The 24,925-nt window shown below is 35.5% G+C and overlaps 1 protein-coding gene across 3 annotated transcripts in view; it reads left to right on the top strand.

The window, feature by feature from the left end:
• The window catches only part of HDX (highly divergent homeobox), a 261,982-nt gene extending 255,159 nt beyond the window's left edge, over nt 1–6,823 (top strand). For all 3 annotated transcript variants that reach the window (XM_064574296.1, XM_045879926.2, XM_064574295.1), the window contains 2 exons: nt 1,168–1,290; nt 5,365–6,823. In XM_064574296.1, coding sequence (XP_064430366.1) covers nt 1,168–1,290; nt 5,365–5,490 — 249 coding nt within the window. In that variant the 3' untranslated portion in view covers nt 5,491–6,823. The remainder of the gene's footprint in view (nt 1–1,167; nt 1,291–5,364) is intronic.
• Nucleotides 6,824–24,925: the final 18,102 nt, after the last annotated feature.

Genomic DNA, 24,925 nt, shown 5'->3' with positions numbered 1-24,925 from the left:
TATCTTATTTGAGCCTTATAACCCTCAAACCTAGAATTGCTAAAGATTACTAGTATTATATCCATTTCACTGATGAGTAAATAGAATCACAGAGAGCTTGATTGGCCTGCCCAAATTTACACAGCTATCAGTAGACCTGGCATTAAAATCCCTCCAAATCTTAGGATATTGTTCTTTTCCTACCAAACTATCAAAAATAGTGAAAAGAGACTGTGTCTCAAATCAGTGGTACACAGTGGCACATTAGGAGATATTTTCTGAATAACAGACTCCTACATAAAGGCAGGGAGCTCAAAAAACTACTTAAGACAGTAATAATTTTAGTCCCTCCTTGGTACAAAATAACCTTTTTAGTTCTCAGTATTTGGCTTTGTGAATGGTACATTCAGCATTACTGCATCTGCTGTTGCTCTAAATTGGGGTTAATTGGGCTTTGTCTATTCTTAACCCTAATCTAAATGCTAATTAGTTTTAATTAGCATTTAGAAGATTCTTTCCAAAAGGAAACTGTTTCTTGAGTTTCTCTTACTGGAATTTATGTGATTATATTTTTGGCCTTGCAAATTATTTTCAGTTGGTGATTTGCTTAAAAGGTAGCCTTTGAGTAACAGGGTAATTTTCTTCTGTGTTTTATATTCCTTATGCCAAAATGTTATCTTTTTTTTTTTTTGTAGTGTTCAACGATTCATTAGTTGCTTATAACACCCAGTGCTCATCAAAACACGTGCCTTCCTTAATACCCATCACTCGGCTACCCCATCCCCCCACCCCCTCCCTTCTGTAACCCTCAGTTTTTTTCCTGGAGTCCAGAGTCTCTTATGGTTTGTTTCCCTCTCTGATTTCTTCCCATTCAGTTTTCCCTCCCTTCCCCTGTGGTCCTCCACTCTACTCCTTATGTTCCACATATGAGTGAAACCATATGATAATTCTCTTTCTCTGCTTGACTTATTTTACTTAGCATAATCCCCTCCAGTTCTATCCATGCCGATGCAAATGGTGGGTATTCATCCTTTCTGATGGCTGAGTAATAATATTCCATTGTGTATATGTACCACATCTTCTTTATTATCCTAATTTGATTGCTTTTTAGAATTTTATTGTGCATCAAACATGTATAGTCCTAGGTTTGCATAGGGTAACTGTACTGTTTGATCTTTTCTCCTTCAGAATGAAGAAGTCAGATTCATTGAAAATGAGCTAGAGATTCAAAAACAAAAATACTTTAAACTTAAGACATTTGTCAGAAGCTTGATACTAGCTATGAAAGCTGATGATAAGGAACAACAGCAGGTAGGTGCCAGAAGAGAATAGTAAGCTGTAATGTATCATGGTGAATGACATGTCACACTTGAGTTCTTAATATTTTTTTTTATTTTTATACTTCATTCCTGCCTGGCCTCAAGGAAGGATTTGTTACTTTATAACCTTTTTTGCACAGTATTTTTAAGAACAGATATTCAGATATTTGTGTGCTGCATTAGTGGAAAATCAAAAAAACTGATTAACATACTTTGTTAATTTCAGGCTAGACTTAAGTAGGGAAAATAATTTTAAAAATTTTAAAGAAATTCTCAGTTTTTGTAGAGCCTGGGCTACCCTAACTGGAGAGGCACACATTTTGGAATCCTTTGTGAATAAAATATTCTGGTGCAGAGTTCAGGGAACTATGGCTTATGGGCCAAATCCAACTTGATGTGTGTTTTTGTAAATAAAGTTTTATTGGAACTCAAAAAAAAAATAAAGAGGTGAGGCATTTGCCTCTCTTCTGGATTTCAGTTACCCTCCAGACCCCACTAGATTTCACAAATATTTGAATACCTTCTATTTCAAAATATGTTGCTTATCACAAAGAAATATGAAGTTACTTTGTGAAATTCTTTGTGACCACAGTGCATCATTTACTTTTCCCAATTTAACTAGAATGTTTGGTTCCTTTACCCCAAAGCTGTCTTTTGTTTGTCACTATGGATTTTTTATTTACAAATTCCTCCCAAATTACATGTTCTGTCTCATTTTTATTAATGTTACATTCAATACTAAATGATACCAAATTCGCTTCTGAGTTGTATACTATTGTGTCGATTTCTTGAGACATTCAGTGAATAACATGTCACACAGGTAACAGTTAATTTGGAAGCATTCTTGTAGGTTTTTATTCAGCAAGGAATCTCAAGCATACTGTACAAAAATTCATCCCTCATGTCCAAGCAAGACTACTCATATGTAGCTAGTCCCAGATATCTCCAGGGAAAAAGAAGAGTCTTAGCATCCCACAATTCTCTTTTAAAAGAAAAGAATTTACTCATGAGATTCAAACCAGCATGTACAGTATGTGTCTGGTTTTCTAAAGTTTGCTCTTCCCATGCCTCACACATACAGACATTCCAAGACAGTAGTCTTCAGTTAGCTTTGCCAGCTTTATTTAAGCATGTTGCTGTATTATGTTAGTTATTCATATTCCATGGCATATTGAAAGTGTGTTTGCTTTTTAGGAATGTAAACTATTAATTTTAAATGAATAAAGTGGCAGTCTTAAACATGGTTCCGAGGGTACTGTAAATTTTAAATAACTGTAAAAAAATTAGGTTCGACCATAGAAATAACTTGGAGTGTGGTCCTGGTCCCAAAAGTTATAGCATGGTTTTGAGTTCAGAGTTACATGGCCAGGTAACTAGCAACAACTGTCTATGTGTCTTGATATCTAGGAACAGCACACAGACTGCATTTTGTTTTCTAATTCTGACCTCATCCCTTGGCTTGGGTCTTTCCCTAAGACCACTACAAATAAGAAAAGTAACTATTGTATATTTTACTTTTCTCCTGTTTATACATTTCCTCTGATAGAAGACTGATGAACTAAGATATGATAAAACATTGTCCATAAAAAAGGAGAAAATCATACAAAAATTGTACTGAAATTCATAGCCCATATAATCAGCACCCAAATAGAAACTACTGATTTTTATAGTTGAGATCAGGTATAATAGATGTCTAAATATAGAAGACACTGATAGTAGTTTACAAAAATTATTAAGGTGATCTCTTAAGTTACTAATCTTTACATTATGAGATACTTAGAAGTTTATTTATAGAATAAAGCAATTTTTATTCTACCTAATAAAAGAAAATCATTATGTCATTGATTTCTTATTTTAAAAAATCTTAATTTTTTCCCATTAATTTTGGTTTGGGTAAGCTGAGTGACGTAAGTGGTTCACAGCATATTTTTCCCCAATGGAGCAGTCCAGGCTTTAAAAAATATATGACACTCTCTGATTGAAATATTAGATTACCCAAAGTTTTTTTTAATTAATAGCCATTTTTAAATAAAAATAGTGTTGCCAGCACTGTACTATAATTAGTTAGTGTCTTTCTTCCCCTGATAATTCACTGTGTGATCCCATCCAGGTCAATTGCTTTTCTTGAACTTAAATTTCTTCACTTTGCAAGGAGGATAAGAATGATTAACATTATGGAACTTGGCATTCATACCCCAGGGCTTAGAATAAGTGTTATAAAGACAGATGGTATATTTGGGAATTGCTTTCATCTTTTGATAATAGTGGCACTCGATCAGTCTCTGAAGATAGACTGATGAAGAACCTATAGTAAAAAAGAAAGTTATGTGTTTACTTCAGTATCTATGTAAAAGGCAACTCTAGCAATTGTCATAATCCATAGATTTGTTCAGTGTGCCAATGTGGCAATCCAGTAAGATATTAAAAAAAAAATTTTGAAGTGAACCTCATGCATTAGTAGTGCCTTATGTGTTGCCTTATATATAGTCAGTCAGCTACATGAAATGCAATTACAAAAAAATAAATAATGCTCTTTTGACTTGAAGGTATCCCCACTAGAATTTATAATGTCATTAATTCTGTTCATTTACTTGACTTTCTAATACTCTAAGCACATGTTCAATGAATGTGAGTTGGAGGACTTTGCCTTTTTTAGTATGGCTTCTTCACAGTTGCAAAGTGAACTAAATCCAGGGATGTATTTCTCATAAACTAAGATCAGCCAATATCAGCAAAGGCTTTGTTTCACCTTGACTGGATTAGTGATAAACAACTATTCTAGAAGAAAATGGCTCTGTGTCCTATCACTGCAACCTAATACCTTAGAAAGCATATAGAACCAGTAGATGACTGCTTTGTAAATTCTCCAAATTTCAGCAAGAAGGTCATGAGCTATTTAATAGTATAAAATAAATAACTTTTGCATCAGACAGGAGTTAGTCTTTCCTTATGCAGATTGACAAAAAGGAAGTTTCTAATCTTGTCTCTCTGCCATAAGACAAATGTACAGATGTCATTTATTTTAATAAAGAGAATAAAATACTGTCTTATTTCAACAACACATTTCATAAGTTCTAACATGCCCTGTCTTTCTGTTCCTTAATTCAGTAGTGACAAGCTTGCATTTGTCCCTGTTCCTTTGGCCCTTATTTACCACTGCACCAAAAGCCCACACTACAAGTAATTCTGTCTAAAAATGCCCAGATATGATACATTATTTTTAATATTGGAAGCATCAAATCAATCATTTAGTTCACAGTATTTTTTATGGTCAAGTGGGCATCAGGATTGTCACCCACATAAAACTTTATTAATCATTTATTTCTCTTGTATGGATGCATGTTCTACAATTCCAGATGAAACAATTTTTCCATGACAAAGCTTAGTTCATAACTCTTAGCTTATCCTATTTACTCCAACAGAGAAATGAGCAGCCCCCTACATACATAATTTCACAGCTAGATTCACTGTTCAACTGTGCCCTGGTGGATGCTCGGCCATCTATAGATACGGGCATAGTCTAAGACAAGAAATAAAGTTACTTGGAATTTTCAAGTTGCTAATGTTTAGTCTAAAGTAGAATAACTGAGCTTTTTCCCTAATTGGTAAGTTCTTTCTCTCACTGAAGTTCAAAATAGTCTTGTGAAATGTGTTTTTCTCTAAAGGACACCATAAGTGGGCAGGAGCATTTTAATAAGGAATATAGTTGTAAAGCCCTTTAGCAGTGATCAGTGAACACTTAAAAACTAGTATGATCATCACTTTTCTCAAATACTTCAAAGCACTTGGTTCAGAATAGCTGTTCCTTTCCTTCCTGATTTCCCATTTGCCTAGGGTTTGACTCTACATAATCCACACTCTCAAGATCTAGTATTTTGTTACTTCCTTAATAGTGTATGAAGAATTTTTCTTTTATGTAAGCTATTATATAAGGTACTGGAGAGAAATGTTTCATTCTTTAAGTCCATGAAAATAAATTGACAAGAGAGAACAACTATTACCATAAAATTGGAAAAAAAAAACCTGTCCACATACTAATTCTAAAAAATTGATTTTTCTGACTCAGGCGCTGCTGTCAGATTTACCTCCTGAATTAGAAGAGATGGATTTCAATCATGCCTCACCGGAGCCTGATGATACCTCATTCAGTGTGTCTTCTTTATCAGAGAAAAATGCCTCAGACAGTTTGTGATTTGAGGGGGTTATATAATACATACAGCCTTTTGGCTGCCTAACAGGTGTGCATTTCAAGATAACTGCATTCTGTTGCCTCAAAATTCCTCAGTTGGAAAACATATTATTGAAACTGACATATTCTGTGAAGAATGGATAAGATATAATGGCTACAGTGCAAAAATGTACATGAAATTTAAAAACAGCATTTGAGAAATATTTCCAAACTGATAAAACTCTGGGGGAAATTTGTATTTAATTTTTAGCAGTTTATCTATGAAATGCATAATGCCTAATTTCTGAAAGATTTTTGTTTGGTTTTTAGAAGAATCTTAGTTTTAGTAATAGTTTTGACCAGAGACACAAAAATAAAGGTATTTCAACATTACTTATCAAGTTACTAAAGCTTGGTTAGTTTTGTTTTGTAGCCATTACGTCTTTATTCTCTCTCCTTTTCCTATCATTCATATACACTTTTACTCAGGAAAGTGGACTGAAATTTGAAAACAAAACTTTAAAAGTGATTTTACCTGAATGAATCCTGGGATTTATTTTCCAATTCCTATGAGAATTTGATTTAAGCTAATGATTGAAAATTGAAGTGATCACTGGTATATAGTTGTAAATTGTTGGTATTCTTCCATTTTCTAATCCAAATATTTGGGGGGAGGGGGAAAGCACTATGGAAAAGTAATTCACCAACATGAAATCAAATAAATCATTAAGTGTACAGAAACAAAAAGTTGTAAAAGATTAGTCTTAATAGGGATTCTTCATTGCTGCAAATGACAAATAAGGTCATTTGCAGCATAAAGATAAGATACACATTCTACTAATAAATTTGTGTAACTGAGTTAGATGAATTGTTGCACAAATATTACACATTTATCACTATCTTCATAATATTTTTTCAATTCTTACATTTTATGAAACAGGAAGTCAAGGTAAGGCAGAGTCTTCTTTTCTAATCTAGTCACTCAGTTTTGCCACAAGTTTTCCCTCATTCTCATGTGAGGCTTGTACAGAGCCATCAGCCAAGGATAATACCCAAAAAGAATTATATACTACTATGGTTGTAAATCACAGTCCTCTGAATTTCCTGGACACTTTTCTGTGAGTACACTCCTAAAATGGGCATGCTACCGAGTTGTTCTATTAGTAGGTACCAGATGGCTACACACTGTAGACAATTTTTTGCAGACCATTCCTTCTGGGGTACCAGATGGTATTACCAAAGCCCATAGAAGGGAAAATGCCAGTTTCTTAGTTTCTCCCTGAGCACACAGCATCATGTATTTGTGTGTTGCATGGTTAAATTACTATCTATTCTTAAAAGATTAATCAAGTAGCTAGATGGCTCTTTTTTTTTTTTTTTTTTAGAGAGGGAGAGGGAGAGGTGGGGGAGGGGCAGAGGGAGAGAGAGAATCTTAAGCAGGCTCCATGCCCAACATGGAGCTCTATGTGGGACTCAATCTTACAACCTTGAGATCATGACCTGAGCTGAAATCAAGAGTAAGATGCTTAACTGACTGAGCCAGGTGCCCCAACTAGATGGCTCTTTTGGCCATCAAGTTTGTATGTCACATATTTTTGTAATTTGCAAGTAAAACCAATTTTGATCTTGGAATTCAAAGATACCAATTTATGAATGCAAATAGGCAGTCATGTATATCTTTGACCTTGAAATGTCCCCTCCCCACATACGTAAATAGGTAAGGTTCATTGATAATCCTTCATTTTATCAACTATTGTTTATGATTGTTGCCATGCCACTGCTATGGTTCTTTTGTTAACAGAAATATTTCAATGGTTAGGTATGATCCCTTTTAGCTGAAACCCATATGGCTCTTTTCAAATACTGTTTAGTACTCCTTGCTGACAAGTAAAATTCCATTCAGAAAAAGTTCTGAGTAAAAGACAGGCATTGGGATTAAATTTATCAGTCACACCAATCCCTCCATGAAATAAAGAGTCCCTACTATACACAGCAAATGTAGAAACCATTTCATAAGGTAGAATGAACAAATTCCAGGCTTTCAAGTCTCTCCTAGGAGCTCCTTTCTATTCATTGAGTTTATCTTTAAACTGCAATTTCTTCTGCTTCAATTTAAGCTCTTTCTTATTTTGGTTCTTGTCACCAAGTAAGGATAGATAATTCTCTCCTACATCTTTCAACTTTATGGATAGTATTTGTCACACTTCAGCAATTAGTCACCAAATCAAAAAATATTCATTGAGCTTCTGCTATAGGGTCATTGGATTTCTACTCCTCAGCAAGCCATAAACTTCAAAATGAATTATGTCTTTTCACTTTCTCAGAGATACTAATAAAAATTATTTAAGTAGAAATTTTAATAGATTTAAAGATTCTGTTAGGTGTGATTCCTAGAAAAAATCCTCATCTACAATTTTGAGAAGATGCATAGATGATTTCTTTGTTCCTATTTAAAGTTCTGTTAAAATAGAAACAGAACACGTAGGAATCCTTTTGTTTTGGCATTTGTGTTTCAACACCAGTTATTTCTTTTATTATCATTAAAATTAAAACATTTTTAAAATGAAATGTAGTTGTTCTGTACCAGGGACCAAAAGAAATAGCTGTATCCAAAAATAATAATTGACAGAATTAAATTAAGCACTGCAGATTTTTTAAAAGATGCCAAAGGCAAGTATTAAAAGTTTATTATGAAGAAAATATATATTTTTACAAATATATGTTGGAATTTTTTTGAGACATCTTAAAGCAGAAAAGATACCAGTTTGGCTGCTTTTGTGACATCTTCATGACTGGGGAGAGAAAAACAACTAATGTTTCTTTCTTTATGGCTTTGACACACTAAAACAGATCATACTATCTGAAACATCTCTCACAAAAACAGATACCAAGGTGACAAAGCTTTTCTTTTCTTTTTTTCCTTTTAACTACACTTTGATATCTGCTTTCAGCTTAGGATATCCAACCAGTTTCTAAGTAACAAATGTTTATCTAAGGGCACTCACCTTAAAATGTGTATTAAAAAACAACATGAAGGTACATTTTGAAGGAAAATGTTAAAAGAAAATTGGTCTTTTGGGAGGGCACCTGGGTGGCTCAGTCTGTTAAGCAGCTGCCTTTGGCTCAGGTCATGTTTTTAGGGTCCTGGGATGGAGCTCAGCATCAGGATCCCTGCTCAGCAGGGAGTCTGCTTCTCCTTCTGCCCCTTCCCCCTGCTCATGCTCTTTCTCTCTCTCTCTGTCTCTCTCTCTCAAATAAATAAAATCTTTTTTAAAAAAAGAAAATTGTTTTTTTCATGTAAACTGGGGATGTTTTGTTGTAAGGTCAGGTATTAACTTTAGGACTTCTATGCTACCATTGTGATCATGATAAAAATGTTATTGTTGGAGATGAAAAAGCTACAAACCAATCACATCCTGTGCTCTGTATACTACCAAGACTTCAAGAAATGTCAAAGAGGCCATTTCCCCAAAGGCAGAAGCATCTATTTTAAGGCACTTTCACAGTCAGCCATCTTTAAGTTTATCCAATAAAGCATAAGTGGTGTATTTAAAAGAATTCTAGGCTTTAAATTAGACTTTATTGCTTTATATTTTGGGGGAGGAGAGGAGATTCAGCCCATTTCCAAGGAATAGTTTCTTCATTTTAGTCTGATAGTTTATGATCATTTTTAGGAGAAATTCTGAAAAATTTAACTCCTGTCCTTCCTCCACATTGTAGTGATGGTATAGCAGGAATATTGTCTATTTTTAAAAATATATTAGATTTTCATTCAGGTCCTAAAAATGACAAATTCTGATATATTAGCCTTTTAAGGGAGCTATGAGTGCTATAGTATCTAAAAGATGAGTAAATGTTTATCTTTGAAGTTGGTGTTATTCTTGGCAGACAACACTATCATATTCATCATATCAAGCTATACTTTGTGATGATATAAGGGAGGATCTTACTAATTGTGAGACTACTAATTGTGAGACTACTAATCAGCATACTATTGCCCCAAACAAACCATTATTAAAATCAGATTTGTTAAGAGGGAAAGAGAATAAAATAATATTTTCATGAAAATATAATTATGATTGTTCTGTTAAAGTTTATACTGAGTATATTGCTCTGCATTGAAATTTTATTTTGTGTTAACTTGTTAAGTAATTCCTTTAAGTGATCCTGCATCCCATTTTACTGATACTACCTCTGAAATATATTACCACCTTAAAACCACATCACTGTAATGTGATCTTTTATAGGGTTTTTATTTAAATTTTTATAGAGGCAATAAATGATTTCCAACTAATAGACATCTATTTCTTTCTTTTAATGTTTATATTTCTAAGTCTTTGTGTTTTTATTTTTTGAGAGAGAGAGAGCACAAGAATTGGGGGAAAAGGGCAGAGGGAGAAGGAGAGAGAATCTTAAGCAGGCTACACACTCAATGGGGACCCCAGTGCAGGGCTCTAGCTTACGACTCTGAGATCCTAACATGAGCTGAAATTAAAAGTCAGATGCTTAACCGACTGAGCCACCCAGGTGCCCCATAAGTCTTTGTGTTTAAAGCATTGTTCCTTTTTTAAAGGTAATTTTTTTCCTCCCCCAAATAAGGTTCTGATTAAAAGACCCCCAAATTGTGGAGAATAATAAGGTATTAAGGGTGAGAGAAGGGAGAACAGGGAATGCTCAAGTGAAAATTTGGTTAACTTCCAAGCTGCCAAGTATGTCATCTTTAACTTTACTTAAGAAAGAATTACTCCAATGTCAATGTAATAGAGTGAATATTCTGTAATACATAAAGGTTTTGTCCAGGATAGGATATTTAAATGGTAAAACCAGAAAGTAAATTGTCACAGTATAAACAAAGAATTGTTATTTCATAGCAATTTTTTTAAGTGACAGTGTTACATCTAACTCTGGCTCTCTTTGACACCAGTAGAACAAGTGGTTCTGTTTTGGGTAAAATATGCCCAAGCCTTTTTTGTCAAAATCTTAAACCAATTAAAACTCTTCATGTTACTTAACTAACGGGAGAGTGCAGGGGGTGAGTTTCAAATAGCACATCAGCAATTTTTCTTCCCAGTTCATAAATTTTCAAGAATGTTTCAAGGAGAGAAATCACATACAAACATGCACTTCAAATGACCCAAGTCTTTCTCAGTCTGCAAAAACATTGAGTTAAGGTGGAGAAATCCTTTGATTTTATAAAAATAAATGAGAATTATTATAAATCTATTTAAGGAACAGTCAATGGATGAGTATGCCTATAAGATTGAATAATGTTTTCCACAACCTTTTAGACTAGTTTTTTTTACATTTCTTATGTGTATTATATTACAAAAGTAATATATGTTCATTTTAAACATTCTAGAAAACACATTATAAAGAAAAACAGAACCACTTGCAATCCCCAAATCCCAATAATAATCGTTGTTAACATCTTAGTATATTTCACTCCAGTCATTTCTTCTGCATATTACATATATTCAGCAAAATTGGGATTATACTGAATATGCTTTTATATGCCCTTTTTTTCTTAATAATATATTGAGAGCATTCCTCTGTAATCATTTGTCACCAAGGTATTTTACTCTCAATTACATTTAGGCTTAAAGGGAGAATTTTTAAAATTTATATGAGAAAAAAAGCAAAAATTCCACTGATTAAAATACATCTGTTGTAGAGAATTAATAAGTATATGATTTACATAAAAACTATACTTCTTACCCTAGATTTTTTAAAATTTAAATTCAATTAGCTAAGGTAAATACATTAGTTTTTGATATAATGTTCAATGATTCATTAGTTGAATATAACACCCAGTGCTCATCATATCACGTGCCCTCTTTAATTCCCATCACCCAGTTACCCCATCCCCCCATCCACTTTCCTTTCCACAACCCTCAGTTTGTTTCCGAGTCAAGAGTCTCATATGGTTTAAAACAAATGATGTTATTTATTTACCCTCACAATGATAAAGTTGCTATACTTTGGCTGCAAGTTACTTAATACTTCTACACCAGTAATGTTTTTTTCACCTATACTAGTAAGCTATCCAAAACTTTAAAAATAAAATGAATATCATTTTTAGGTGTGAAAGATCTCATATTGCATAAACCAATAGGTACTTGAGTAATAATTTTTTGAATCAAGTTGGAATGCAATTCCAATTTTCTTTAAATAATATGGCTGATTTCTATTATTATTTATTTATGTTTTAATGTAAGTATAATTATCATATAGTGTTATATTAGTTTCAGGTATACAACATATTCAGCAATTCTAGGGGATTACTCACTGCTCATCACAAAAAAGTATACTATTAATCTCCTTCACCTATTTCATCCATCTCCCCACTGACCTTCCCTCTGGCAACCACCAGTCTGTTCTCTATATCTAAGAGCCTGATTTTTGTTTGTCTCTTCTTTATTTGTTAATTTGTTTTGTTTCTTAAATTCCACATATGCGTGAAATCAAATGGTATTTTTCTTTCATTGCCTGACTTATTTCACTTAGCATTATACCCTCTAGATCCATCCATGTTGTTGCAAATGACAAGTTCTCATTCTTTTTTATGGCTAATATTCCACTATATATATACACATGCCACCTATTCTTTATCCATTCATTTGTGGATAGACAATTGTGTTGTTTCCATATCTTAGCTACTGTAACTAATGTTGCAATAAATATAAACAATGAATGAGTCAACCAAGAAATCAAAGAAGAAATTAAAAAAAATATATATGAAGACAAATAAAAATGAAAACACACTGGCCCCAAATCTTTGGGAGGCAGCAAAGGCTGTTCTAAGAAGAAAGATCTTAACAATACAGACCTACCTCAAGGAAAAAAAAACCCTCAAATAAACAACCTAACCTTACACCTAAAGGAACTAGAAAAAGAAGAAAACCCAAATCCAGTAGAATTAAGGAAATAAACAATAGAGCAGAAAGAAATGAAATAGAGACTAAAAAAATCCATAGAACATATCAATTAAACCAGGAGCTGGCTCTTTGAGAAGATCAATAAAACTTATAAAGCTTCAGCCAGACTCATTACGGGGGAGGGGGGTGAGAGAGAGAGAGAGATTGGAGAGAGAGAGAGGAGTTAAATGAATAAAATCAGGAATAAAAGAGGAGAGATAAAAACCAACACCACAGAAATGCAAAAGATTACAAGAGAATATTATGAAAAATTATATGCCAACAAATTGAACAACCTAGAAGAAATGGATAAATTCCTAGGAATGTATGAACTCCCAGAACTGAATCAGGAAGAAATAGAAAATTTGAACAGACCAATTACTACCAATGAAATGGAATCAGTCAAAATACTCCCAACAAATAGGTATAGGACCAGATGGATTCACAGGTGAATTCTACCAAACATTTAAAGAAGAATTAATACCTATTCTTCCCAAACTATTCTAAAAACTAAGAAGGAAGGGAAGAATCCAATTCATTGTATGAAGCCAGCCTTACCTTAATACCAAAACCAGGTAAAGACACTACAAAAAAAGAGAATATAGGCTAATGACTCTGATGAACATAGATGCAAAAGTCCTCAATAAAATACTAGCAAACTGCATCCAACAATACATTAAAAAAAATCATTCACCATGACCAAGTGGGATTTATTCCTGGGATGCAAAAAATTTGCAAATCAATCAAAATGATACATCACATCAACAAAAGAAAGAATAAAAACCGTATGATCATTTCAATAAATGCATAAAGAGCATTGACAAAGTACAACATCCATTCATAAAAAAAAACAAAAACAAAATGTAGGTTTAGAGGGAACATACCTTAACATAAAGAAGGCCATATATGAAAAATCCATGCCTAACATCAGATTCACTGGCGAAAAAATAAGAGCTTTTCCTCTAAGATCAAGAACAAGACAAGGATGTCCACTCATCACTTTTATTCAGCATAGTACTGGAAATCCTAGCCATAGCAGTCAGACAACATAAAGAAAGAAAAGGTATCCAGATCAATAAAAAAGTAGTAAAACTTTCACTGTTTGTAGATGACATGATACTATGTATAGAAAGCCCTAAAGACTACACCAAAAAAAAAAAAAAAAAAAAACCACACACACACACAAAAAAACCACTACTAGACTTGATAAGTGAATTCAGTAAAAGTCACAGGTTGTAAAATTAATATACAGAAATCTGTTGCACTTATATACACTAATAATGAAGTAGCAGAAAGAGAAATTAAAAAAACAATCCCATTTACACTTGCACCAAAAATAAAGACTGGTTTTAAAAAATCATAGTGTTTTGTTTCAGACAGTTTGAGAAGTTTAGGAAATTTTGCCAATTCTGGATTTTGCTGTGAAACAACAATATTTATATTTATATTTTTTTACATTATGCACCAAGACTATTATAATCAAGTGACTTCCTTTGTGATCTAAGCCATACTCTAAAATGGTGGTGTAGCTCATTTAGATTCTTTATCTTGTAGTCTCACATTGTAGTTATGAAATTTCATTTTTTAATGAAATCTGATTCCAAATGTTATTATATTGATCTCTTGTGTCTGGGAACACAAGAACTTTATCATACTCACAAAGTTCTCAGGAGTCTGAAAGTGACTGTGTCATAGCAGTTCAGCCCCCAACCCCCTCTACCTTTTTCTTTAAGTTGATAAGATATAGAAGATTATATTACAGCCCTACAATGCTACCATTGTATGCCCTTTTAGCTCATAGTATATGGTTCAACCATATCAGGGATAACACTCTTGTTAAGCATAGTTCACCTTTACCCAAAAAAGAGGTGTTAATTTACTAAAAAGTATTGGGATTGTACAAATGAGTGGAGCTCCCTTCAAAGTAATAATTTTGAAAAGCTACACATTTTATTATAATGGGCCACATGAAGAAATCAGTCCTATGGCTTTATAGTTATGCCTTATATAATGTGTGAGACAAAAATAGCAGGGCCATTTCTCTCAGTGGGAATTTATCTGAGATAATCTCCACACTGCTATTATAAATGAGGGAAAATTCAGACCTGGATTAAATGTTCAACTACTTCTTAAAACTTTATCTGATTCTCCTCCTCTGAACTACCAGAGTGCCATGTTGATACCTTTCCTAGTGCACTGAGTTCATATTGCCTTGGGTTATTGCTAATATATCTTTCTCCCTCTTAATCAGAAACTCCTTAGAAACATGCCTTATTTAGCTTTATATCTTTCTCATGGAGTAGGCTATCAATAAATATTTCTTAAATGAATGAACGACCAAGAGGGAACCACTTTTAAACATTGAATAAAGAAGCTTCCTGGGCCTTATCTGCCTCATCTATAAAATGGGAACACTAACCATTCTATCTAGTCCACAGGTATGTTGCGAGTACCAAATCAGAAAAGTCTTAAAAATCCTTTAAAATTGCTAAATGCAATAAAAAGTAAGGTATTGTTACTAATTCATTTTTTATTAAATTGGAAACCTTTCAAAACCATCAACAACATGAATTTATTGACATTATGGTGAAATAAGATGAATCTGACACTGCCCCTGCTCTCAAGGAGTTTCCAGCCTTCCTCATGGCACCTTATCACTCCGTAAATTATATATTGAATATTTTTTGTCTTTTCCACTAGAACGAAAGCTTTAAAAAGATAGATATATTGTCTATCATGTTCAGTGCTGTATCTCTAGTAAATGTTGTTGAATGAATGGATGATTGATTGGCTATACCTAGTAGTAAATATAGACATTTAAACAGTATTCAACAAATATTTACTGAGATCCCACTGTGAGCAAGAACCAGAAGATGCAAAGCAAAGGTGAATAGAAAATGCACAGAATTGTTCATCTTTTGGGAGGCTAAGTTAGTGGCCTAGTAGGAGGACCCTAGGCTTGACGCATCCCTGGAACACAGCTAGGTAGCTACCAAACATTCTGAATACCCAAGAAAACAACCCAAGGAGTGATAGAACAAACTGCACAACTAGAGGGAGAGGAGAGGCCACATCAAAGAAGGTAAGAAGTACAGAGACATGGTCTGGGGGAGAAACGGATCATGGATCATGGGTATTACAGAGGGGAGGAAGCCCTTGTCACAGAGAGGGACAAGAAAGACTGGAATGCACAGGGATATGCACGAAAAGAACAATTCCCCAAAGCCATTGGCTGGGAAATCAAGATGGGCTGATTTTCATAAGTTTTTGCAACCAGTGGGGCTCAAAGATAGGAGTTTTAGAGGTCGATGGCCTTGGCTGGAATAGAGTCCTGAGGGCACTGCCCTACTCCTGGAAAGAAAGCACATGAGCAGCCTTGGAGCAGACAGCACAATCTGAGGATCACCTAAGGCATATGGGAAGAGACTGTTCCCTCTTCTTGGAGTACATCTAGGAGATAGAGCACTGCCTCTCTAGAGACAGAAGAACCAACATGCACCATTTTCCTCTTGCACCCCTCAGCATAGGTGCAAAGACATTTGCTGAGCAGAGCTAACCCAGACATTGTTTAGCCTGCTTTGCTCCAAATCCCATGCCCCTGTGCTCTGGCCAGTGTTAGAACTGTGTTTTGCAAATTTAACTACAGTGTGAATTGTTGTTGACCTGCTTTTGTTGATTTTGATGAGAATTCTCTGTACCTTCTGGATCTGGATGTCTCTTTCTCTCTCCAAATAAGGGGAATTTTCAGGTATAACTTCATCAAAAAACCTTTTCTCCTCTTTCTCTCTCTTCTTCTTCTGGGACTCCTATGATATGAATGTTATTATGTTTGTTGGAGTCACTGAGTTCCCTAAGTCTAATCTTGTAATCCATCATTCTTCATTCTTTCTTTTGTTCAGATTCATTTTTTGGCATTATTTATCTTCTACATCACTTATTTGTTCCTCTGCTTCTTCCATCCTTGTGTTCATTACATCCAGTTAGTTTCAAATCTCAGTTATTTCATATTTAATTTCTGACTGATTGGTTTTTAACTCTTATCTCTTCAGTGAGGGTCTCCTTGATATCCCCCATGCTTTTCTCTAGCTCAGCTAGTATCCTTATGATTATTGTTTTAAGTTGTCCATCAGACATATTACTTATAACTGTTTTGATTAGATCTTTGGCTGTAACCTTTTCTTGTTCTTTCTTTTGGGATGAATTCCTCTGTCTTGGCATTTTGTCTAGGCCTCCATCTTCTTCTCTGTGTTACAAAAACCTGTTATGTTTTCTGCTCCTGAGAGTAATGGCTTTATCAGGAAGAGGTCATATGACATTCCAGAGCTGGTGCTCTGAAACACCTGAGGAGAGTCATGGTGTGTGCTGTGTGCAATCTGCTGCTGCTGCTGTGTTTTGGCTTCCCTGTCCCTCAGGTCGTTTGTCTGAAGAGGGTCTCCTTGTCCACACTAGGCAGTGTTTGGACCTTGGTCACAGTGTGATGAGTTTTAACTAGGTGTCCCCTGGTCTGCTTGTTAAGTGAGAACTCATGCTATTTTCACTAGAACTGAAGCCTTGCAGAACTCTATAGTTGGTAGACGTGGTGTGTATGGGGGTTTGTGCTGGTCTTCTTGGGAAGAGGGCCACTGCCTGCTGACTTTTAAAACTCCAAAAGGACCTCATGTGGCATGGACCTGTGCTGGTCTTCTGGGTGAGGGTCTCACTGTGCTGGCACTGATGCATGTTTGACCCAGATACATTAATAAAAGAAAGCATAAAGACCATATGATCCTCTCAGTAGATGCAGAAAAAGCATTTGACAAAGTACAACATCCTTTCATGATTAAAACCCTCAAGCATGTAAGGATAGAGTGAACATACCTCAACATCATAAAGGCCATATATGAAAAACCTAATGTCATCACAGCTAATATCATCCTCAGGTGGGAAACATTGAGAAATTTCCCTCTATGGTCAGGAACAAGACAGGGAGGTACACTCTCACCACTTTGATTTAACACAGTACTGGAAGTCCTAGCCTCAGCAATCAAACAACAACAACTTGAATTCAGCTAGATGTCTATCAAATCATCCTGAACACCTGTGAATTCAACATGAGGTCTAAGAAAAGGATTGTCACAATTCTACAAATAGAAAAGCGAGCACTTATTGCAAGGTAGGAAGTGCAGAGAAGATATAGGAAGATAAAACACAGGAGGAGGGAGCCTCTGTAAGCCAGCTATTGGAAAGTGATATAGCAGCAGAGCACACAATCAGAACTTTTAGAAGTCTGCTCTGGTGAGGGATGTCTTTGCCTGAAAGGTGCTCAGGTGTTGAAGTGGGCACAATCCTAGGTGGTACAGTGTGGCCTCAGGATCCCCAGGGTCACAGAAGAGCAGGGGTTCCTAGTGCAGCAGAGCTCCCAAGCATGGGAGCAGGAAAGCCGGCTATAATCAACAAGCCCAGGAATGGGCTCTAAACTAGGGGTTGCCATAAACATAAACCAAGGCATGATCAGGTGACTGTTCTCCAAGCAGCAACCTAGCAAGTGGAGGAAACACTGTGAGACCCTCCTCCATCCCCCAGGAGGAGTGTTGCAGGTGTGCACAGATCCAGCCATTACTCCAAGAGCAGGGGCCCAACAAGGGGCAGAACCACGGTGAGACTGCCCCCCTTTATGCCGGGGGGATTGGCACAGGTGCACACTGCAGAAGTCTGCAGAGCTTGGCGCACACAAAAGTGATTGGTTGCTTTTCCCTGAGGGTGCACTGAAGAGTGGGGACTACGATTGTTCAGCTCCAGGGCTGGAGATCAGGGTGCAGCCATTTTGATTTATTTATTTTCCATCCTCTAAAGTGGCATGCAAAGCCTTCAGGGAACAAAAGCCACATAGAGCAACCCCAAGCAGGTTACACTGAACCTGGCCCCCTGGCAAGGGGCAGTGAAACTCCACCCAGGCAAAAACACCTGAGAATCAGTGCAACAGGCCCCTCCCCAAGAAGACAAGCAGGAACATCAAACTAATACCAAGTTTACAGATCACACAGAACTGTAAAACTCCGGCTCTAGGGGGTGGAGAACCATTTATCATACTGAAAGTCAACAAAAGGAAGCTGGGGTAACAATTCTCATATCAGACAAATTAGATTTTAAACCAAAGACTGTACTAAGGGATGTAGAATGACACTATATCATACTTAAAGAAGATCTAACAATTATAAATATTTATGCTCCTACCTTGGGAGCAGCCAATTATATAAGCCAATTAATAATAAAATTAAAGAAACACACTGATAATAATACAATAATAGTATTTAACACCCCACTCACAACAATGGACAGGTCATCTAAGCAAAAAATCAACAAGGAAAGAGTAGATTTGAGAGACACACTGGACCAGATGGACTTCCCAGATATATACAGAACTTTCTATCCTAAAGCAACAGAATACACATTCTTCTCAAGTGCACCTGGAACATTCTCCAGGATAGATCACATACTGGGTCACAAATCTGGTCTCAAAGGGTACCAAAAGATTGGGATTATTCCTTGCATATTTCCAGACCACAGTGCTCTGAAACGTGAATTCAATCACAAGAGAAAATTTGGAAGGAACTCAAATACTTGGAGGTTAAAGTGCATCCTACCAAAGAATGAATGGGTCAAACAAGAAATTAAAGAAGATTTAAAAAATTCATGGAAACAAATGAAAATGAAAACTCAACTGTTCATAACATTTGGGATACAGCAAAGGTGGTCCTCAGAGGCAAGTACATATAACAAGCCTTTCTCACGAAACCAGAAAAGTCTCAAATACACAACCTAACCATACACCTAAAGGAGATGGAGAGAGAACAGCAAACAAAGCCTAAACCAAGCAGGAGAAGAGAAATAATAAAGATTAGAGCAGAAATCAATGAAATAGAAATGAAAAGAACAGTAGAAGAGGTTAACAAAACTAGGAGCTCATTCTTTGAAAGAATTAATAAGATCCATAAACCTCTAGCCAGACTTATCAAAGAGAAAAGAGAAAGGACCCAAATTAATAAAATCATAAATGAAAGAGGAGAGATCACAGCCAACACTGAAGAAATACGATTATAAAAATATATTATGAGCAACTCTATGTCAAAAAATTAGGCAATCTGAAAGAAATGGATGCATTCCTAGAAACATATAAACTACCAAAACTGAAAGAGGAAGAAAGAGAAAACCTGAACAGATCCATAACCAGAAAGGAAATTGAAGCAGTAATCAAAAATCTCCCAACACACAGGAACCCAGGGCCAGATGACTTCCCAGGAGAATTCTACCAAACATTTAAGGAAGAACTAATACCTATTCTTCTGAAACTCTTTCAAAAAATAGAAATGGAAGAAAAACCTCTAAACTCATTCTATGAGGCCAGCATTGCCTTGATCCCCAAACAAGACAAAGACCCCACCAAAAAGAAGAATCACAGACTAATATCCTGATGAACATGGATGTCAAATTTCTCAACAAGATCCTAGCCAATAGGATTGAACAGCACATTAAAAGGATTATTCACCACAACCAAGTGGGATTTATTCCTGGGTTACAAGGGTGGTTCAACATTCACAAATCAATCAACATGATACATCACATTAACAAAAGAAAGGACAAGAACCATATGATCCTCTCAATTGATGCAGAAAAAACATTTGACAAAATGCAGCATCCTTTCTGGATTAAAACTCTCCACAGTGTAGGGATAGAGAGAACATACCTCAACATTATAAAAGCCATCTACGAAAAGTTCACAACAAATGTCATTCTCAATGGGAAAAACCTGAGAGCTTTTCCCCTAAGGTCAGGAACACAATAGGGATGTCCACTCTCACTACTGTTGTTCAAGGTAGTACTAGAAGTCCTAGCCTCAGCAATCAGACAACAAAAAGAAATAAAATCCATTCAAATGGGCAAAGAAGTCAAACTCCCTCTTTTCACAGATGACATGATACTTTATGTGGAAAATCCAAAAGACTCCACCCCAAAATTGCTAGAACTCATACAGGAATTAAGCAATGTGGCAAGATACAAAATCAATGCACAGAAATCAGTTGCATTTCTATACACTAACAATGAGACAGAAGAAAGAGAAATTAAGGAATCAATCCCATTTGCAATTGCACCAAAAAGCATAAGATACCTAGGAATAAATGTAACCAAAGAAGCAAAGGATCTGTACTCTAAAAACTACAGAACTCTTATGGAAGAAATTTAGGAAGACACCAAAAAGGGAAAAACATTCCATGCTCATGATTTAGAAGAATAAATATTTTGAAAATGTTTATGCTACCCAGAGCAATCTACACATTCAAAGCAATCCCTATCAAAATACCATCAACATTTTTCAGAGAGCTAGAACAAATAATCCTAAAATTTGTATGGAACCAGAAAAGACCCCAAGTAGCCAGAGGAATGTTGGAAAAAGCAAAGCAAAGTTGGGGGCACCACAATGCCTGACTTCAATCTATATTACAAAGCTGTGATCATCAAGACAATATGGTACTGGCACAAAAACAGACATATAGATTAATGGAACAGAATAGAGAAACCGGAAGTGGACCCTCAACTCCATGATCAATTAATATTCGACAAAGCAGGAAAGAATATCCAGTGGGAAAAGGACAGTCTCTTCAATAAATGGTGCTGGGAAAATTGGACAGCCACATGTAGAAGAATGAAAGTGGACCATGTTTTTATACCATACACAAAGATAAACTCAAAATCAATGAAATAGCTGAAGGTGAGACAGGAATCCATCAAAATCCTAGAGGAGAACACAAGCAGCAACCTCTTCGACCTCAACCACAGCAACTTCTTGCTAGACACATCTCCAAGGGCAAGGGAAACAAAAGCAAATATGAACTATTGGCAATTCATCAAAAGCAAAAGCTTTTACACAGCAAAGAAAACAGTCAAGAGAGAACTAAAAGGTAACTATGGAATGGGAAAAGATATTTGCAGATGACATATCAGATAAAGGGCTAGTATCCAATATCTATAAGGAACTTAAACTCAACACCCCTAAACAAATAATCCAGTCAAGAAATGGGCAGAAGACATGAACAGACACTTCTCCAAAGAAGACATACAAATGGCCAACAGATACATGAAGAAATGCTCAACATCACCTGGCATCAGGGAAATACAAATCAAAACCACAATCAGATACCACCACACACCAGTCAAAATGGCTATAATTAAGAAGTCAGGAAACAACAAATATTAGTAAGGATGCAGAGAAAAGAGAACCCTCTTACATTTTGGGTGGGAATACAAGCTGGTATAGCCATTCTGGAAAACAGTATGGAGGTTCCTCAAGAAGCTAAAAATAGAGTTACCCTATGACCCAGCAATCGCACTAGTAGGTATTTACCAAAAAGATACAAATGTAGTGATCCAAAGGGACACCTGCATCCCAATGTTTATAGCAGCATTGTCCACAATTACCAAACTATAAAGAGAGCTGTGATGTCCATCAACAGATGAATGGATAAAGAAGATGTGATATATATATATATATATATATATATATATACACACACACAATGGAATATAACTCAGCCCTCAGAAAGAATGAAATCTTACCTTTTACATCGACATGGATGGAACTGGTGGGTATTATGCTGAGCAAAATAAGTCAATCAGAGAAAGATAATTATCATAATGCTTCACTCATATGAGGAATATAAGAAACAGTACAGAGGATCATAGGGAAAGGGAGGGAATAACAGAATGGGAAGAAATCAGAGAGGGAGACAAACCATGAGAGACTCTTAACTATGGGAAAGAAACTGGGGGTTGCTGGAGGGGAGGTGGGTGGGTGGATGGGGTACTTGGGTGACAGGCATTAAGGAAGGGACGTGATGTGATGAGCCCTGGGTATTATATGCAACTGATGAATTACTGATCTCTACATCAGAAACTAATGATGTTTTAGATGTTGGCTAACTGAATTAAAGTTAAAAAAAGGAAAATCCAAAAGACTCCACCCAAAAAATTGCTAGACCTGATACCTTAATTCAGCAAAGTAACAGGATATAAAATCTACTTACAGAAATCTGTTGCATTTCTATACACTAATAATGAAGCAGCAGAAAGAGAAATCAAGGAATTGATCCCATTTACAATTGCACCTAAAATCATAAGATACCTAGGAATAAATTTAACCAAAGATGTCAAAAATCTGTATGCTGAAAACTATAGAACACTTGTGAATGAAACTGAAGAGGACACAAAGAAATGGAAAAACATTCCATGCTCATGGATTGGAAGAACAAATATTTTTAAAATGTCTATACTACCCAAATCAATCTACATGTTCAACACAATCCTGATGAAAATAACACGAGCATTTTTCAGAGCTAGAGCAAACAATCCTAAAATTTGTATGGAACAAGAAAAGACCTGAATACCCAAAGTAATGTTGAAAAAGAAAAGCAAAGTGGGAGGCATCACAATCCTTCCACAAGACTTCAAGCTGTATTACAAAGCTGTAATCACCAAGACAGTATGGTACTGGCACAAAAACAGACACGTAGATCCATGGATCATTATAGAAATCCCAGAAATGGACCCACAACTATATGGTCAATTTATCTTTGACAAAACAGGAAAGAATATCCAATAGAAAAAGACCATCTCTTCAACAAATGATGTTGGGAAACCTGGACAGCAGCTTGCAGAAGAATGAAACTGGACCACTTTCTTACACCATACTCCAAAATAAATTCAAAATGGATGAAAGACCTAAATTTGAGATAGGAAGTCACCAAAATCCTAGAGGAGAACACAGGTAGTAACCTCTTTGACCTTGGCTGCAGCAGCGTCTTACCATAGAAGTCTCTTGAGCCTAGGAAAAGAAAAGCAAAAATGAGCTATTGAGACTTCAAGGTAAAATTCATCTGCACAGTGAAGGAAGCAATCAACAAAACTAAAAGGCAACCTATGAAATGGTAGAAGTTATTTACCAATGACATATCAGATAAAGGGTTTTTATCCAAAATCTATAAAGAACTTATCAAACTCAACACCCAAAACAGAAATAATTCCGTTGAGAAATGGGCAGAAGGCATGAACAGATATTTCTCCAAAGACATACAAATGGCTACAAAACATGAAAAAATGCTCAACATCACTCATTATCAGGGAAATATAAACCAAAATGCGATGAGATACCACCTTACTCTGGTCAGAATGGGTAAACTTAGCAACTCAGGAAACAGGTGTTGGTGAGGATGTAGAGAAAGGGAAACCCTTTGCACCATTGATGGGAATGTAATCTAGAATAGCCACTGTGGAAAGCAATATGGAGGTTATTCAAAAAGTTAAAAATAATAGTACCTTATGACCCAGCAATTACACTACTAGGTATTTATCCAAAGGATACAAAATTGCTGATTGAAGGGGCACATGCACCCCAATGTTTATAGCAGCCCTATCAATAATAGCCAAATTATGGAAAGAGCCAAGATATCCATCAATGGATGAATGGATGAACAACATGTAGTGTGTATATATATGATGGAATATTACTCAGCCATCAAAAAGAATGAAATCTTGCCATTTGAGACAGTATGGATGGAACCAGAGTGTATTATGATAAACAAAATAAGTCAGTCAGAGAAAGACAAATATATGATTTCACTGTGGAATTTAAGAAACAATACATGAACATAGGAAATTGGAAGGGAAGGGAAAAGAAAAGAAAATAAAAAGGGAGAGGGTGTCAAACCATAAGAGACTCTACAGTGAAGAGAACAAACTGAGGGTTGCTGGAGGGGAGTTTGGTGGGAAGATGGGCTAAATGGGTGATGGGTATTAAAGAGGGCAATTGTTGGGATCAGCCCTGGGTGTTATATGTAAGTGATGAATCACTAAACTCTACTCCTGAAACCAATGCTGCACTATATCTTAACCCACTTTTATTTAAATTAAAAAATAAATAAGTAAATAAATAAAAACAAAAATAAATTTAAAAAATCTTCCACTCAATAGAAATTAGAATCATTTACTTTTTTCCAATGTATTTTCATTCAAAATTCAGTAATTAAGTAGACTTGTCTCCTAATAGAGTATAACCATTTTTTCAAAATAGATCAATTCAATACGGAATTATTTTTAAGGACTGCTGATTAAAAACTCTCAAGTGGGATGAAACTTAATCTAATGAATTGATCTGGCCCCACTAGTATTTTTCTTGGATAGTGTACCAGAAATTACCAACTTTAGCATGACTAAAATTTTATTACATTAACAAGTACCACCACTATGGTTTTGAGCTTATGTTAAACAGCAATGTTATATTACATATATGCCAAAGTAGTATTTCACAATCTTGAGAAATATTTTATTGTGATTATACTTTTAATATTTTTTGTATGTTTATGGTATCTGGTCTACTAAAAGAGGAATTGTTTATGTTTATGGGGAAGAACTTCCTTGACTGTATGCTTAAGTAGAGAGTAAAGAAGATTTAGAAAACAAATTCTAATCTTCATATGTCAGCCATCTCAGGCTGTGAGATTTCTGCTGCAAGTGTA

Source organism: Mirounga angustirostris, unplaced genomic scaffold (assembly GCF_029215605.1).
Source record: "Mirounga angustirostris isolate CCGP_5_RB_7025 unplaced genomic scaffold, mMirAng1.0.hap1 SCAF_11, whole genome shotgun sequence".
Lineage (NCBI taxonomy): Eukaryota > Metazoa > Chordata > Mammalia > Carnivora > Phocidae > Mirounga > Mirounga angustirostris.
Note: the sequence above shows the minus strand (reverse complement) of the source record. Positions and strands in the feature narration are given on the sequence as shown.